Genomic DNA, 18688 nt, shown 5'->3' with positions numbered 1-18688 from the left:
TCTCAATCCTTTGGCACCTGTGTTCAGGGGACAGTGATGGATGGTGTCCAAGGAGGGCACATGCCCTTCATTTATACACCAGTACTTCAAAGTTATGTCCTCATCTGAAATGTGAGGGGAGCCAACAACCCGAGCAGCATGCACATACCCGCTTGCTTCAGCTGCAGCTGGATTCCCGTGCACCAAAGTTTTGCTCGGCAACCTGGTTCAGTCTGCACCTATTTGCATCTTGCACCTCTCCCTGTTCAATGTAGAGCCGGGAGAAAACGCTTGCTTTACCTATGTTGGGTCCTCTGCATTTGCCAGGAATGCATCCCCTGAAATAGGATGACCTGGGAGGGGAGGGTTCTTTGCAAACTGAATAGCTAAAATCCAACTGTCTGACAGCCTACAAATTCTGCTTCCTTTTTACAGTTTCCTCGTTCTAACACCCTCTTCCCTGTGCGGACTCCAAGACTCTCCATGCAGCAATATTAGGTACTGATATTCCCCCCTGGGGAGACACCGGCATATCTGAGCAGGGGGCTGGAGGCCTGGCTGTGACAGCTGATCTGATAAGCAGCTTTGTGATTCTGAAGCTTCTGTTTTAGCTCCAGTTATGAATCCTGCTGCACTTCTAAATGCTTCTTATGTCTGGCTAATTTCTAACTAGTAAGATCTTTGTGCCTTAACCTCTGCTCAGAGTAAACGCATGTCCTTCTCCTTCCCTTTGATGGCACGACTGTCCTGGGATATGTGTCATCTGTTTCTAAGAAGCGATTCCTGCTCAGTGCCCAGTCAGAAGATGAATCACTTCTGGTTTTGTGCTTTGGAAGGGATGTTTTCCAGAGCCCAGCCTGGCAATAGGTCAGTGAACTCCCACTGATGTAGCCGTATCCAGCATTTCAGAACTAGTAGCTAATACTTTTACAACTCTGTACACCACATGCTCGACCCACCCATATTTAGGAATAAGAGAAATAGCCCTTGATTTGCAGCTTTGCATATTGCTTTAGTAGTTCAGTGGTGCTTTATCTCATCTTTGCGTTACTTGACCTTTAAAGAGAAGCCCAGAGGAAACTCTGAGGCCAGCAGTATCTCAGACTCGGGAGCACTAGAAAGCCAGAGATTGAGTTGCTTTTCTGAACCTGGGGTTTGTGTGTCACAGATAGCAAGCAGCCTGCAAAGCTTTTCCTTCTTTTTTTTTTTTTCTTGCCTTTTTAAAAGCTACAACACTCTCTTCAGTCAGGCCTGAAATAGTCGTGCTAGAGAAGGCCGTCAAGAACTGCAAAGATTTGTTTAAACTCCCCTGTCTGTCATTCAGGAGACAGGGCTCAGTTTCGAAATGCCACTCTGCCTCCCAGCACAGTGCCCACAAGTCCAGAACCTGCTTTGCTAGGAAGCAGACGCCAGTTGGCAGCGTCCTCTCACCCAATTTTAGCTGTTTAAACGTTAGACATCTAGTCTGAGCTAACCACCTAGGCTGTCTGTAGACCAAGTGACGTGAGATGAATTCCACCCAGAATGGTTACCAGCCTGGCTCCAGGAAAGGAAAAATTAAATCAATCTCTGATGTGCTTTCTGCTTGCATAGTAGATGATGGCAAATTTCATCAGCAAAGCAAGACAGCTCTGGGGCTGGGATTTTTTTTTTTTATATATATATATATATATAATAAGATCCCAGGGCTCCTTCTTAGTAGGAGAAAAACACCTGCCCATGAAGGGCCAGGTGCACCAGGACTGGGTAGGTAAAAGGGTGCTTCTGTATAAGCAGGGATTGCCTCCAAGGACTTTAAGATTTCCTCCAAAGTTTAGAGAGCTGGAACATAGATCCAAACCCATTTAAGTATTAAAAAACGAATAAACCCTTATTATGGCACAGTAGTAGTAATGGTAATCATAATTGGAGAAATAACGAGTGAAATGTTTCAGTGAAGCAGTAGTTATCTTTCTGAATGTTTCTTTCAGTCGGTCATTATTGCCCCATTGCTGTTCTGATCATGGCTGAAGCTAAGCGCTACCATTTCTGCCTCTCTGTTTTGTTTGTGTTGGTTTTTTTTTTAACTGTTGTGTGGCAACTCAAGAGTCTTACTGGGAATACAAGGGACAGCTGGTTTACAAATACAATTGTAGCATAATTAATTTAAGTATTAACAATCCATTATTATCTGTTATCGCAGAGTACAAGCTATGTTTCTCTGCCATGGAAACCATAGTGCAGGTTACCTAGGAATCCCTCTGGGACCTATTAAGTGTAATTACTAAGGACTTGGATCAGCAAAAAATATATACATTGTTTTCCAGTCTCAGCACCAGAAAAAACGCTGAAAACTCAGCAGCTCCCCGGCATTTGTGTTGAATTGACAAATCCCCCCCACCATCACTGACAGGAACAGGCTGCTGCTAAACAGTTGAAGAGCATTTACCAAGAGAGACATAAGGGATTAACTTTGCCTTCTCCAGCATGTTGCTGCGCCTCCAGTGACTCCGGGAAGGGAGCACAGGGAAGCTGGGGTGAGGCTTTGCCCAGAACGTGCCTGGATAACGGGAATAGGTGCTTGATAGCGGTGTGCAGCTAAGTCGGGTGGTACAGAAAAGCCACGTGCTGCGGAAAAGAGGCAAGCGGCTAAGTGCCTTGAAAGAAAACAGGGATTTRCCCAGAAGCTCATCACTTCTGTCCTTGGTACCTCTTAGAAGCAGAGACTGAGGTTGGAAAGGTGCAATGGCACTGTGCAGGGACTCGGGCTCCCCACTGGTCTCTGCTGGGGAGCTCGGGGCTGCAGCGTCCRTGTGCTGCTCTGTGAGTGACGGGCAGAATACCCAGTGCTAGGAGGTGATGTGTGCGCACAGAAGCGATGTGTGTCCATCCAGCAGTCCTCACGAGCACAAGAGCCGCTCTCTTCCAGCTACCTATTCCGAACCATTGCAGGCTGCGTGAGGTGTGGTGTCCCTGCAGCGCGCACTGCACTGCGGGGCCGTTCCCCCTCGGAAACGGGGAGGACTTGGATAGAAAACGAACAAACCGAGGTCCAAATGCCAGATTCAAATCCAGCTGGGAAGCCCGTGTGTACGTTCAGGTGAGACTCAGCATTATTCCAGCCCGTGTAGGGGGTCGTGTTGCTTAATGAACCRTTTTGTTGGTTCTGGGTAAGTCCCCGTGTTACAGGTGTGTGTAGCAGGGAATTGACTGTGTGTTCGGGCCTGATGTTTTCAAGGTTTGGTGCTGCTCAAAGATTTGGGTTCCTTTCAGTCAAAAGCTGGCATTTGACCCCAGGTTTTTCCAAGGTAGAAGAAAATGTGGAGTTGGGCTCCAAAACCTAACCTGAACCGCGGGTGACTGTGGCGCAGTGAGTGAGGTGCCTTCTGCGGCTCCATCAAAGGCCCCCTGACATTAAAAGGGTTTTAAAAGGACGCTGTCGAGTTAAGCACCACGTTTCTCTCTCGTATTGTTACAAGTAATTCCTGCCATTTCTGTACATGAAAGAGATGAGAGGAAGAACAGTTTTCTGATTGCTGTTTGCTTGTTCTGTTATTAAAAAAAAATRAATAAAAAAAATAAAAACCACCCCCAAAGCGCTGCCTTTGTCTCTCCGGCAGCTCCTCCGGCGCGCGGCGGCGGCGGCGACGCTGCAGCCCCGGGCTCACGGCCCACGCGCTGGCGCCTGGCTCGCCCCTCGCCTTGCGACTGACTGCAGCCGCGCGTCTGCAGGGCTGCTCTTCGCGCTCGCACCCGTGCGGCTAGAGCTCGTGCGCGCGCGCCGGGCCCTCGGGGACCGTGGTGTGAACCTGTTGCGTTCCTCCCGTTGGGAGGAGAGGGGCAAGGAGAAGCCAGACACAGAACGTGGCTGCGTTAGGAGACCTGGGGAAGACGCCTGATGAAAAAGCCACGGGAAAACCTGAGACAGGAGGACTGGGGGGACCACGGGGTTCAGCCAGGGGGTTTATCCTCGGGAGACTAACCGCAGGAAAGGCTCCAGGCTCCTTTCCCAGCAGACTGGTCCATAGGGCGACGGGAGCCTTTCCGCCGCCTGCAGCAGGCCCGGCCTGAGATGCAGGTGAAGCTGCTCAGAAATCCAGCAGTATTTCTGGGCGGCTGAATTGGCAAGGGAAACAGGGAGCTGGGGAAGGGGGCCGCTGCCAGGGGCCGCGCGGCAGCAGAGCTCTCCCCCCGGCCCGCCTTTGCAGTCGCCGGCTGGGATGTGCCGCTGCCTGTGCAGGCGGTGGGTGTCAGCTCATTACAGAGGAAACAGCCAGTTGTTATTTTTATCTCGTTTTGCATTCTTTTAGGGCTTAAAGTGACTAACTTTTCTGAAGGAAAACGCTCCGCCCCGAGGTCGATCCCTTCAGAATGAGCTCCAGAGCCCCGCAGAAGCGGAGGGAAGGAGCGTTCGTTGCCCACGCTGGCGGGGAGCTGCTATTTCTGGGGCAAGTTGCTGCGCTCTGTCCCCTTGCTCCCGCCGAGCCTCGACGGGGCTCCCCCCCCCTTCCGCGGTACCCTCCTCGGCTCCAGCGCGGCCCCGCAGCCTGCAGTGCCGTCTCCATCCCTTCCCCGCGCGCCCCGGCACGGCGCTGCGCTCGCCGCAGATTGGCTGCCTCCTTTTGCTTTCCCCAGCGACAGTGAAACCTGCTCAGAATATCCTGATAGCAAATCCGCCTCTTGCACAGAAAGCAAGCGAGCAAGGCACTGCAGCTTTTGGGATCCCTCCCTGCCTCTCGGGCTGATACCTGGAGCCGACACGGGTCTTTCTGAGATCCTTAACCGAGCAGATGCCTTGCAAAATTTGTTTGCCAACCCTGTTCCACGAAAGGCTGCGACTGCTTCCCCCGATTAAGTTACAATAAGAGGCTGGTGCCCTTAGCAAACAACTGAGACCGCTCAGATTTTATCCGACAGCATGTGACAATGGATGAAAATGTCAGGGGTGGTTGGCGTCTTTTGGCTGCTGCCCTAGCGTGGGGCTTTCGTGATGAGACGAGACAGGGGATTTTACAGGGCCAAGTATCAAGCCTAGTCACACCTACAGGGAGCTCTCCCATTGCCTTTAGTGAGACCACGACATGTCCCCAGAAAAGTCTTCATCTAAATACCTGTGATTGCTCCTGCTAAATGAGGACAGGCAGATGAATCAGGCTCCATTTGTCCCTGAGTTCTGGCCTTTCTTACAGGCACACTGAGTACTTGTGTGCCTGTAACACTTATTTTCCTCTTTGGAAGCTACAGATGTTCAGCACCTGCAGAAAAGGAGATGCATCCTTTTTTTCCCCAACCCTAAAAACGTGGGTTGCTGGCATTTTAGAAAACCTCTTTCCCCTTCCAGTGTCTCAACAATTCCTTTTTCTCCCCCTTCCTTTCCTCTTTTAGATCTTCTCAAAGGATCTAGGAACCTGCGAAGCATTCAGGCACAGGCTTGGGCTTTGCACCTTACAGTCCTTTAAGGCCAGAAGGGATGGTGATGTTCATATAATTCTCTTAATCCGACAACACCGACACTCATCCTGGCGCGCTTGCTCCCGTTTTCATCTGCCCAAACGATGACAATTGATGTGAGTTTGTTCTGTGCGTGCAGGGGTCAGTGCACACAGAGATACAGAAAGAGCGGGTGGCCTTAAATGTAATTTTAAACCATTTGTATGAATGTAGCACTGGCTTGATGACCCTGAAACCCCGAAGTCCCCTGGTAGTGAATGCCAAGCAGTGCAGAATGCTTTCCTGAATTTCATCAATGTTATTGAGTGATGGCCTCAAGAAATGACCTCTGTAAGAGCAGTTTTCAATTACTGGTGTGCAGCCCCCATGAAGGGGGCATCTGGGGCCTGTTTCTAAGGAACTGGTGAAAAACGACTGTGAAAAACAAAGTTCCCATAGCTCGTACAGCAACCTATATGTCTGACTTCTCTAGAGGTCTGCATCCTCGCTTGTGCACGCGTTGCAAGAGGTTGGAAACCAAGGGACCCCACAGCCCCCAGCCGTTCCAGCCTCTCTTCTAAGACAGAAATCAAGAGGGGAAGAGCAGGGGTAGTTTTGAGACTGTTTCCTTCCAAGACCTGCACCCCTTCTCATGCCTTGTGGGCGCTGACGGAGGTGCGTTTGCTCCTGAACTGGGCTGGAGGTGACACGCTAACGGAGAGCCAACCCGCCGGGCTCGTTGAGCCTTGTGTGGAGCTGGTTTGTGGCGGATTATTTTTAAAGCAGGCTGACCTGCGAGGGTAACCTCAGCTTTGCACAGGGATACTCCAGGTAGGGCAAAAATAGACCTACTTAGCTAACAGCATCCTTCTCTTTCCTTGGCAGGCACCTTTCTGAAGCAGCCCAGCTGTCTTAGGGATGAGAAATGCCCTTTTCAGTGAGCAGCTTCACAGATGGCAGTGCTGTGGATCACAGGGAAGCAGGCTGTCATGCAAGCTGAAATGGCGTGGGCACACACGCGCGCGCACACACGCACACACACACACACAGCCTTCCCCGGGAGCTGTGGTTTGCCTGCACGCTGGAGGCAAGCTGCTGGAGGCAGGAAGGGGAGGGTTATCTAAAACTGGCATGGCTAAATGGGGCTTCAGGGAAGTTGGGGAGCCTTAATTCTGCATCGGAAAATCTGGAGCATGAATGAGACCCCTCGTGGGCGCAATGTTTTGTGCAGAACTGAGCATGTGAGCGTCTCGTGTCACGGAGCACGCACTGAGGCAGGTTGAGGGCAGGCTGTGGGGTAAATTCGTCCCCCTTAGCTTCCCTCTCCTCCTCAGGAAATCACTATGGTTTCTGAACCTGGAAATGCTTTGCGATCCTTGATGGCAAGGTTACGGTGTCACGCAGGAAGTTGCAACACAAATCGCTGCACCCTCCACCCCTCTTTTACACCTTTTACCCTGCTCCTTTCTGATGACCCCCCTCTCTGCCAGGCCACTGGAATAAAACCCTGCTCGCAGAGTGGAATTCTTGCTAGAACAAATTGTTGCTGGCATTGTAGGTTATTTAAATCCACATATTATCTCTTCCTCTGTATTACATTAGCTTCCTCCCAAACCTTCGCCATCTGTTCCACCCTCGGTTATGAATGTGAGAAAACTGAACATGCTGCTTCACAGCTACAGCACTTAAAAGTATGATGTGCATTCTAATGGCTTTTCTATGCATCTTTACATGCAGACTGCGCCTGTTCGTTATTGTTTGGGATTCACTCAAAATAGCCATTAATGTGATGTTGCATTAGTGCCTGTTTACCTCCAAAGTTGCCGCTCGAGCCCTCCTCCCYGGGCGTGAGAGATTTACGTAACGGCGATGGCTCTGGCACACAGGCTGGGGTCTGAACGCAAGGTGTGAGCCTCAGCAGCGTGTCTAACTTGGGCTGGGTGGGGAGAGACACGAGGACTCTCTGTGCCAGCGATCTCCCCAAGGAACACCTAACTCTGGGCGAGGAGAAACGCTTGCTTCATTCCTCCTTCGCGCCATGTGTCGGGACTCTGCCTCTGTGCTGAGGCACCCATGTCTCTCCCAGTTCCCTGCGGCCATGCGAGGTCACGTTATCAAAGGTGTGGACCATCTGCAAGTCCCACAGACTTCAACAGCGTTGATGTCCRTGCAATGACTGAGGCTGCTTTTCCTCTGAAAGCCTGTTAGGCTCTTAACGATACCTTTCATTTCTTTAGTGTTTCCCAGGCATCTACACCAGCAGGTAAAGACAGCCCAGTTTGGACTCACCACCCTCTTGTTTGCTCACTGGTGTGTGCTCAGGGCAGGCTTCACCTAGAGCTCTCGTTTTTTCTGGGCAGACAAGATGTGTCCTACAGTGCAGTCCACCAGCAAACACAATGTTCAGTTCTCAAACGCTGTGTGGGCGCTTTTGAGCCTGCGCTGAAGCCTGCAAGATGAATGGGAAGCAAGCAGGCTTCAGGGCTGGGCGTGGGGGAGACTTATCCGTGGTCGCAGCAGGCAGTGGGCTCGCTGAAGATGCCACTGCTCCCTCCTTTCCCCCACCTGCTCGCTGTCATCCCTTGGCTGCAGGTACCGACACCTTTGCGCTGCTGGCAAAGCTGTTGGCAGGCGGCTGGAAGAGCAGGGATGCTGGTAGGTATGGCAACCGTAATCACACACTGCAGACCAGGATGCCTCCAGCCCAGGCTTTCAGAGTGACTGACAAATGTCACTTACGTTTACAATCCCTGTCTCTCAAACAAACAAGCGTCTTCTGCTGTCCTGACAGGGCAGCCCAGGTCCTCTTTTCTGCCTGAGCTTGAAATGTCACCACGTGAGAGTTGCAGATTTCCCGGTTCCCAGGTGCGCATCTCGCCTGGGCTGGGGTACGTCCGGCGGCACAGGACCCATCAGCCCTGCCGCTCGCTCAGCGAGGGCAAATTCTGAGCATCGCTGCCTTCCCCACCGCACAGGGACAGCGGTGCTAAGCCGGGGTGGCCGTGCTCCCACCGGACCACCACCACCTCTCCTAGCAATGCAAACCCAAGGGGAAGAACAAGGAAGGAAGCTGCTCTCAACGGTAGGTCCTGGAGTCATTAAAAGCCGGGGTGGGAAAGGACGTGGGGAAGTCGCATAGCTCAGCCTTCTCCCAAGCTGGTTCAACTCTGTCCAAGTTATATCTGTGCTACAGCTGTCCAACCTGTTCTTAGTCCATCTCCTTCCCTCCCAGCTACCACAGCCTCCCCAAGCAATTTATTCCAGCCCTTGACTTGCTTGTAACGGCTAATAGCTAACCTCTACCTCTGCTGTTTGAATTTAAGCCCATTAATTCTGTTCACGGAGAACAAATTATTCCCTTCCTCTTTGCAGCAGCTGTTTATGTGTTTGAAGATTGCTCTGTCTCCTCTTCTCTAACCTGAACAACTCCTGCTCTTCCCGTCTTTCCTCACAGCTCATGCTTTGAGACAGCCAGTCATTCCCGTTGGTCGCCAGTGAGTCCTTGGCTCTCCTGAAATGAGGAGCGCAGCACTCGATGTCTCACCAGCTCTTATCCTGTGAGTCCCACAAGTTGTGCTCCTGCTCAGAGCGTACTCGCGCTCTTCACGGTTGAGTGATAGTATTGGCTGATGTTCGGCTCTAATCCACTGTATCACCCCGATCTGCAGAACCGCTGGCTAGCCCGTTACTCCTTACTGCACTTGCCCTTTGCTTTCCCTGCCTGTGCATCCTTACTGAACTGCATCTTGTTGTCTCCAGCTTGCCAAGATCCTTTTGCATTACATCCCCCCCCCCCCCCCCACCAGAGTGCTTGCAGCCCCTCCTGGCTCGGTGACATCTGCACACTGGATAAACATGAGCTGTATTGCACCATGCAGATCGTTAAAAACCCCGAGCAATGATCGACTCAGGATGGACCCCTGCAGAAAGCCACTCAATCCCCCCACTCCAGTGCACCGCTGGCCCATTGATAATTTCTCTGAGAATGATGTTCCAGTYAGCGCTGCAATCAGGCCACAGTAGTTCATCCAAACCATATTTCCCCAGCTTTCTACAGCGTGTGCTTCTATTCCTTACAAACAAGAGGAGCAAAACCGTACCGAGTCCAGCCCCCACAGATTATCAGCCGAGCCTTTGCCACCATGTGCCCTGCTCCATGGCCATGGCACCTTGTGTAGGTTCCCAGCACAACATCGTGACAAGGCCGCTGCAGCAACAGGTGGTGCCAGCACGTTGCAGCGGAGCGAGGACGAGCACTGCAGGCTGATGCAATACCAAGCTATCAGGATTTAAGCAGGGATGTTGCAACAGTCACGTCACGCTCAGACCAACGTGAAGTTCTGCTGCTATAACCTAACCATAAGGTAGCATCAACAAAGGCTAGCCTAGTCCTGCAGCTTTTCCACAAGGTACATGTTCAAAAACCCAGCAATATCTAATGTATTTTTATTGCTGGCCCTGGGCTAAGTTGCAAAACAAAATCAAACTTCTTTGCTCGCATCCTCTRTTGAAAAACCCACTGCTCCCACCCAGACAGTCTGCAGCCAAAGCAAGCTTTTGAAAGCTGCACAGAAAACTCCACATCAACTTCCAACATACTCTATGATGTCGCATGGGAGAAGTGGGGGGAATTCAAGGCACAAACACAGGGTAATTCAGGGATCGGTTCTGCTGGCAGAGCGAACTCCCTTTCCACTCTGCTGCAGTACCACAACAGCTCTGCACCAGGTTTCTTGGCCAGATTTCAACACACAAGTTTGCCTACTTACCGTACTGGATTTGAGCGTGTCCCCATTGTCCTCTTCGGATTCTAGTGCAACAGGTAAGGATTTCTGTGGCGGGGAGAAGGTTAAGTCCCACCTTAGTAGCCGAGGTTCAGCTTTGTCCCCGAATCTCAGGTTTTCCAGTTTCTGCACCGTAGGCTCGGTAGAGGAAGCTGGCCTGAAATTCTCTTTGTTCTGGGACTTAGACCTCAGTCTCTGAACCCCGAAGCCCCGGTCTTCCCCACGGTGGTCATCAGCCATGCTCCTGCAGGGTCCCCCTTTGCTATAGTGTCTTTTTTGGGTGTGAATCTCTTGCATATAAGAATCCATCCTCATGAGGGGCTTCATCTCCATCTCATAATTGCTCATCTTCTCCTCATCTAGCTCAAGCAGTTTGGAGCTCCCTGAGCTGTGGTTGTGGGACCTGTGGTGGGAAGTCCAAGAAACCGTGGCTGGGGAATCTGTCCACCTCTCTCTTTGCTTGTGGTTGGAGGCCRAGTGTTTGTGTCCTCCACTCCGGCCTCTGTAGTCTTCGGGGATGGAGGCTGACCCTAGCTGACCGCTGCGCAGCGTCCCACTTCTCACGCCGCGAGTCCCACTGACTTTCTCTTCGCTCCAGCTGTTGGGTCGCAAGTAGTCCCCACCGCGTCCCTCCAGCAACATCTGGATCTCCCCACCCCTGTCTTCGTCCACCGAGACCTGCCTGGAGAAATGCGCGCTCTTGTTCCTGCAAGAAGGGCCCAACGGCGGGGTGGAGGAGGGACTGGCAGGGAAGCTTTGCAGCGGGCTGTCATCGGGAGTCAGGTCAGACGGGGTGGTCCCTTTCCGGTACAGCTCGGGGCTTTCCTGTTGGAGCGGCGTCCCGGTGGAAAGGACCTCAATGTCATCACTCGAATTCTGGCGCTTCGGCCTCTGGCATTCGAGCCCTTTTTGTGTTGCAGTTGAGAGAAAAGAGAGAGAAAAATGCAACAGGATTATTTCTATTCTGTGGGCACCTACTGGAGTTTTTCATGTCAAAGAATAGGACTGAGCGTGTTGGATGGCAGGGAAGCCACAGGGCAAGATCAGGACAACAACAGAGTAGCACAATAAATGTCTTCCTGCTACTAGACTGAGAAAAAGGTGTCACTAGTTTAACACCAAACCTGGTMTCATCCAGAGCAGCCACAGAACGACATGGTGCAGGCAGCTGCAGCCCCGCACAGGAGGCGGCTTAGTGAAACAGCTCGCCTTCGGATGCAGGCTTTGTCGAAACGGGAGGAGGATGCAAAGCTGGCTCAAAGGACGGGAGAAAGGGCAACCGCCCCGTCCAGGAACAGAAACGCTTTGCTCTCCCTTCAGCTTCATCATGCACTAAGCCAGCATTTCTTCACCGCTGTAAATGCGAGGGCCACCTACCTTTTTTTAGAAAGAGAGCCACAAACCGCCTGCCACCACTGTGGCTTTCATTTCCAACCGATTAAACCAGGCTCAGCCATGGCCAGTCCTTTGGCACCTGCAGTTCTTGCCTCCCCTCCTGCCCCCCAGCCAGCAGAGACCCTGCACGCGGTGGCCCCGTGCAAGGCAGCAATAAACCACCCARCCTGCTTTTTTGGCAGAGCCACCGGGAGCCCTGGACCTTCTCAGGAGCGGGCCAGCACTGCCGCCAGGCCCTGGCTGTCGTCTGCGTACGGCCCCGCTTTATCCAGGCGCTTGCAGCTCTGGCAGGGAGGAGCCTGCATCGCTCCCTGCTCCGAGCGCAGGCGCCTGGCTCCCATGGGCACCGTTYATGTGCTGCGCGCAGCCCCAGTGACTCTAATCCCGCTAAGGTGATTACGTCCCTGTCCATTTGCGTTCTGCGCGGATCCATCTGACCACCTTCTTCCATCATCTCCAAATCCRGTTCGCAGGCACGTGAGGGAAAATCCGAGACCCAGCCGGAGGTGGCGCGCAGCACGCCTCGTGCTCGGCCCTCATGCGTGCTGAGGGCACGTCGGGATCGCCCCCGCGCCCACTCCCTGCCTCGGGATGGGAACCAYGTCGCTTTTGTCCCTGCGAGGTAAGCAAGGGGCACCTCGCCTCTAGGTTTCCCATGGAGATGTTCCCATCTGGGCGGATGTGCTGCATTGGGGGAGCCTCCCATCAAGGGGGGGGGGGGGACAACAACTCTATACATCAGCCGAAAGAGAACTGCAAACGGCCGGGTACRTTTTCCTTTTAACCAATACCTTCCCCATACAGCTGAGCAGGGCATGCAGCTWTCCCCATTCAGCCTCCCTTGCTGGCCTTGGGAACGACCCCAGAGACCGCCCGGGTCCCTCCCAGGGCTCGCCCGGAGCCCAGCGCGACGGGACGCTGCAGGGGCACCCAGGCCTCGCAGCTAGGCAAGAGCAAGGGAGCGCGTTCAGGGCTGCGGGAGTTTAATACACGTGGTTGTCCTTTACTTCGCTGTGATCAAAACACGCTCTGCCGCAGATCAGTCTCCGTAGCTGAATACAGAAATTACGTCCCCCTCGATTTCCGAGCAGCCGCGTGTGCMTGCAATTACCTAGCAGCCTGCTGACTTCCACTAACAGCGCGTGCAGAAGTCCACGCTAGCTTCCTCCACAGCATGTCTGCGTAACGTCAAATGCCAGCCCTGGCTTGGGAAGCTGATGCYGAAGGTGCCTCTACGAAAACCCCGCGCCCTGGGTAAGGGAGGTGGCGCACGGAGGCCACGAGTGTCCTGCCCTGCCGTGGGAAAGCTGGCAGCAGCGCTTCTTTCACGCRCACCCAGCTCACACTCTCCACCGCTGTCTGATACAGACCCTCACGGCATTCACTTGCTGCTATTCCCGTGCTCCAAGCAYGGTGCCAATTTCCTAGTCAAGTTTGCCGCGCGCATTGAAAGCAGGCGGGCAGCGCCAGCGCGCTCGCTGCTCCTCGCCAGCCCTGTTCACGCGACCGCGCTGTCRTGCTCCCGGCTGGGCTCTGCACCCGCAGCAGGTTGGCGCTGGGGGACACTGAGCCGCGGCGAGCGAGGGGCTGAGCTTTAGCAGGACTGCAAAGAGCTCCTGGACCAGATAACGTCCCTGACTCTCATTTTCAGGTGTTTGCACCGTACTGTGTTCGCAGCGGGTGCCCCGGGAGCCTGGCTGCAGCGATACCAGCTTCACCATCCTCACCTCCATCGCTGGCCGGTGCCCTGCAAGGCAGGAGTGCTGGCATAACCCCCTGCAGAAACACCCTCCAACCCAGCGCCCTTAATGTCACCTGGTTAAATAGGCAGATGGAAAAAAAAAAAGAAGAAGAAAAAGGTTTTGTATCAAAAGCCCTTATGCAAAAGCTCAGCTAGGGAGTCAGCGGGACCAGGGCTGGGCAGGGGGAGCTCAGCGCTGGGGCCGCCTCTTCGTTCGACTCTGCTGAAGCCAGGAGAGCACTGTTATTGCATGCAATGGAAGCGGCAGGTCCTGAAAAGCACTGAGCAATGTTTCCTGCTGCAAAAAGAAAGCAGAAACCAAACCCATCACCCCAAAAGCCGGGCGAGGAGCGTGCTGYGCCGTGCAGCCACCCTCCTGCTGCGTGCGGCACAGGGAAGCTCTCAGCAGAYGCGCTGCATCTGGCTTTTGAGCACCAGACTTCACTAAAGATAAGGACAGGCCAGAACAAATCCACAGGAGAGCATGAAAAATGATGAATGACCAGAGGTCTGGAAAAATGATCTACGAGGAAAGACGGAAAGAGCTGAGTTTTCAGTTTTGGCTGAGTTTCCCCGCCGCCCGGGGCAGAGGAAGCTGAGGAGGGACCCAGTCCGCAGGCTCGTGACGTTTGCTGCCGAGCGAAGGGGATCAACCGTTCTCCACTGAGAACAGGGCAGGAACCCAGGGTGTTAAATTTCGGTAAGGAGAGGGGTGGTTACAGAAGAGGGAGAAGACTCCAGGCTCACGGGAAGGCTGTCATGCACTAGGAGGAGTGCGGCAAGACTGTCCCGCTGTCTGTCCCCGTCACCGGCGCCTCCAGGAGYGGCAGATGGGGCACTGAGGAGGAGATGCCCGAGGGCTGGTGCTCCACGGAGGAGACCGGCTCGCACGAAGCATGCTGCTTCTCCAGACTATTACAAAATCTCCATCGCATTAATCCTTTACGAGCCACCAAATTGTTTTGAGGGGGGGAAAAGCTAACAGTGGTTAATTCTCATTTTACCCTCTCAAGGCATAGTTGTTCCCAGCTAAAGCTTTGCTAAATTACGTGAATAATTTGATAAATATATTAACTGCCTAATGCCCCTGAAATGCATCTAATTGCAATTGCTATGGCTAGACAAGAAATGAGTCTCAGAAAGGAAGAACTCAATTTTCTTACCATGGTTTAAAAATAAATGCTCTGAAGCGCCTGCTCTAATCTCTCTGCTTCTGCTGAGTAATTTTCTCYATCGCATCTTCTTGGGAGCTGCCGCCACCAGGATACGGCCTTCGCCGGCCTCCCGCTCYGTGCCGGCGGCGGGGACCACCGGGATGCCAGGCCAGCGGCCGGCTCGGCACCGGCCTCCTCCTGCTCGGGCTGCGGGAGCCGCGCGCGGGCGCAGCAGCCGGCCCAGAGCTCCCGTCGAAGCGCCTAAAGCGGGGGAGGTAAATAGCGCCGAGGCTGCCTGGAAATTTCCCAGTGTGGCAATTTCTCGATGGGAAATTGGCCTTCCAATGACTGTCATTTTTTTTTATTATTTGCCACAGAAAATGCTATTTCTTTGTCTGTGTTTTCGGACAGTGCTCAAATATTTCAGTCCTGGTTTGTTCCCTAGTCATCTGCGGGAGGCCGAAGCCCTTGCACTTATCTCTGGTGCCCCCGAGGAAACCTCGTCCTGGGGGAAGCTGCTGATGGAGGTCAGCCCCGAGGAGCAGGCAGGGCTGCGAGCGGCGGCRGCGGCGGCTCGTGGGAGATCCCACCCGTCCCATTCCCATGCAACATGCCTGCTGCTGGGAGCTTTCTGGTGAAAAATATGGATACAAAGTTTTGTCGCTGTTATTGAGATGTTCCCAGTCYGGTCATCCTCCCATTTTACAGGTGGGAAACTGAGGCAAGGAGGGAATAAAAGGGTTTGCATGAGAAAGCTGTAAAGGCAGCTATCAAACCCCAAACTGAGCGTCTCCGTTCGTCTCAGGCTTTGGCTCAGCTTTCCCTGTTCAGGGCTCTGGGGCTCTTCCTTCACATGCAGGAATTTCCACTGCGACCGTCCCACCACCTCCGATGACCCCGAGGCCCAGAAAGCCGAAACAACCAGCCGCAGGGCTGCTGCCCCGCTGCTCCATCAGCCCCAAGCGTCCCGGCCGCCCCAAACCCCGCGGCGGCGGTGGGAAAGCCCTGCCGTGCTCCGGGCGGCCGCGACCCTGCACCTCTCCCCCGTGCATCGCCCCGGGAGCTCGCCGAAATCGCTCGCAGGTGCGAGACACCCCGAGACGGGGACCAGCCCATCTGCAGCATCCTCCCCCCCTGCAACCGCACCGGGGACAAATTTATTAAGCGACCTCTGGTCTTAAACCCCCCACACGGCCCTGCAGGGCGCTGAGATGACGCCGCCTCGTGTCCCTCCCCCCCCCCCCCAGCGGCAGTTAAGCCGCCGGGTGTCTGCAGCCCCCGGCCGGGTGCATGGAGCTGCCGGCGCCACGGCCGCCCCTCCGGCCCCGCGCGCGGCTGCTGCCTTGCGGAGGAGCCGGACAGCTGCGCGGTGCCGCCTTGCCGGCTTTCGCCGTCCGCCGATGCTCGACAATTATTCCGAGCTAAAATTAGCCGGGGAGCACGTGGTGTTCCTGGAAGCACTGTCGTGCCAGCGCTCCGGAGGACGCGGCGCCCCGAAGCCGGCTTTCCCGCGGGCTCCAGGCAGCCGTAGCCGGTGCCGGTGTCTTCCAAGGCAACGCAGGCACCCCGGRAGCATCGGCGCGTTCGCGGCCCGAGGTTGTGGGGCTGCCCGGTGCCGCAGGCTGGTGGGGCGACGCTGCCCCTCGCAGCTGTTATCTGCCTGGTTTCGTCCGCGGGCGCTCCGATGTTTCCCGACGCGGCTCCGATGGTGCATTTGCTTTTTAATGTGCTCTAAGTGGAAGCTCCTTCCCTCCCTCCCTTGCTCGCTCGCACACGACCCACCCAGACGTGAACACCAGAAACCCAGCACAAGTCGAACACCGTGTCCCTGTCCAGGAGCTAGTAAAAATTGTATTACCTAAAAATATCTTTTTTTTGAGAGGAGATGTTAAAGCAGCAAAGTCTCTCGGCAGGAGGAACTGGAGATAGGGACTATTTCGGGGCTGACGGGCCCCAGGGACCATGCCGCCCCGCAAAGAACCTCACATTGCCGATGCACCAGTCGCACCTTGGCAAGGAGAGGAAGGCTGGGCCACRGCCACCGCTTCCCCCTCCGCCGCCGTGCAGGGGGTTCTGCTTTGCCCCCGCCGGGGCGAGCGCGGCCCCCCAGGCACGCTCAGCCCAGGACGCGGCCGAGCGCGGCGGGGAGGACGAGGGGCTACCCGGCGTGCGACGCCCCGACCCAGCAGGTCTGCAGCCGCAGCCGGATTCGGGGCCGAGCTCGCCGGCGTCCTGCAGCTCGTGCGGAGGAAACGGTACCCCGACCCCCCCCCCCCGCTGCCCCCGGCTGAGCGGCACCTCGTGCACAGCCAGCTGGTCCCAAAGGTGCTCCGAGCCCCTCCGGCTCGCTGCTGCCTGCCGACCAGCAGCGCGGGAATGAGTCACCACCGCCAGCCCCTGGAGCAATTAAGGCAAATGAGTAATCTTCAGTTAAAGCGCTGGGGGGGGGGAATAATGATAGACGCCTTCTAATGAGGGTTCGGTGCAAGGAAACTATTGAATAAAACCATTCACATATATTAATTACTATGTTAATTATTGCTGCGGAGACTTAGATCTTTCCGCTCCCGCTTGCCTCGGCCCCTCGTCCTCCCCGCGGCGCTCAGCCTTCGCGGGGGCCTTCCCGCGCGCCACTGCCCCAGCCCGGAGCCCAGAGCCCGGAGCCCGCCTGCGGGTCGGCTCCGCTCCTCCCCGAGCCTCTCCTGCGGCCAGGAAAAGCCCCGACAACTTTGCTTCCACGATGAGCAAAGCAGCCCCCCCGCCCCGGGCCCGCGAGGACCCGTCGCTGCCTTTCGGCGGAGCCGCGCGCCCCATCGCCTTTGCGCAAACGCACGCGCAAGGACGGGCTTGTCGGGCCCTGGCGAAGGAGTCAACGCTCACCCGCTGCAGCGCTCGACACAGATCACGACCGGGCTCTAAAAGCCGTGTGGTTAAAAACAGCGACCGTCTCTGGGTTCATTCRCATTTGCATTTCAACATCTGAGCTCCTGTCGTTTTTTGGGTTTTTTTTTTTCGCTGTGCAACTACCACGGGCTATGAATTAAAACCAGCATTGCTGGTGATAAAAGCTGCGATCCCCGWAATCACAGCCCTGCACAAGGCAGAGCTTTAGCTGTTGAAAGTGCAAAGACTTGTGCTAAAACCCCCTGAGCGCCGGCACCACGGGGTGCTTCTCCACCCCAGGCGTCCCGGGCAGGGCAGCGGGCTGGGGCCGAGCATCTCGCGCTGCGCGCTTCCTCCTGAGCTTTCTGCGCCGCTGCCACGGCCGCGTCCGCCTTCGCCCGGGAGTGGGACGTCCTGCAAGGGAACCAGAGAGACAAGGAGCGCGTTAGGCAGCGGCGACAGCAGCAAAGCACTTGGGAGTTCCCCCCCTCCTCCCCAGCTGGGTTTGCTGCGGTGGAAAGGGTGTTTTCAGCCGCCGCGGGTCGGCGAGGGGCACGTGCACGCGCAGCCCCATCGCCGGACCAGCTCCGGCCACGGCAAGCGCATCCTGCCGCCCCGGAGCCCTTCGGCATCTCGCGGCTGAGGCTCTGCGCAGGGACTCGCGTTAAACTGCGGCTTTGCTCTAAGGATCAAAGACGGCGAGGAAAGCGGTCAGAGCCAGACACGGAGAAACCCAAACCACACGGCCAGATTTCCCTCGGCCGAGCCCCTAACCGCTGGGCGCTGCCCCGACGGAGGAGCTGCTGCTGGGAGCTTGCAATCGCTGGGAAACGGGTTACGCTGCCTTAGTGGACATTTTCCAGGCTGCAAATCTCCCAGCAGATTTGSAAATATGGACACGACGCTTCTCAGGAATTACAGCCCAGGGCTCTTCCGCCCCAGCTGCATTTCTCACCTGGAGCCTGACACGAGCCCATCTCCTCCATCGGGAGAGGGCCCACGGATGTGCCGCTCCAGGAAGGAGCCAGCCCGGGCAGGCAGCTGCAGAAACCTCTGTTTCCGCTATGCCCATAAGCCGCTAAGGCTGAATTAATGAATTTAAAGCTTTTTTTGACCAAAACATTCACTTCTGGATGATAAACTGAAGATTGCCCCCACATCTGAGGTGTAAATACAAGCATCATTTGTCCCCAAGAGAAGGGTTTGGAGTGGCTGCAATCGGTGCTGCCCCGAAACCCTTTAATGCATCTTTATCAGGGCATTTCCGTGGTGCAGGCCAAGGTGCTGGAGGAGAAACTATCCCATGCACTCACTCGTCAGGAGCTCGTCAAGGTTTTTTTTTT

The 18688-nt window shown here is 55.1% G+C and overlaps 1 protein-coding gene across 1 annotated transcript in view; it reads right to left on the bottom strand.

The window, feature by feature from the left end:
• JPH3 (junctophilin 3) overlaps nt 1–18688 on the bottom strand; it is a 54923-nt gene that overhangs the window by 2753 nt on the left and 33482 nt on the right. Inside the window, exons 3-4 of the mRNA XM_026092040.1 lie at nt 17623–17759; nt 10158–11146 (exon numbers count right to left, since the gene is read on the bottom strand). Of these exons, the coding sequence (XP_025947825.1) occupies nt 10158–11146; nt 17623–17759 (1126 nt within the window). The remainder of the gene's footprint in view (nt 1–10157; nt 11147–17622; nt 17760–18688) is intronic.

Source organism: Apteryx rowi, unplaced genomic scaffold, assembly GCF_003343035.1.
Source record: "Apteryx rowi isolate R43461 unplaced genomic scaffold, aptRow1 scaffold_94, whole genome shotgun sequence".
In the NCBI taxonomy this organism is placed as follows: Eukaryota; Metazoa; Chordata; class Aves; order Apterygiformes; family Apterygidae; genus Apteryx; species Apteryx rowi.
The sequence above is the reverse complement of the archived record's forward strand: the minus strand, read 5'-3'. Positions and strand labels throughout refer to the sequence as shown.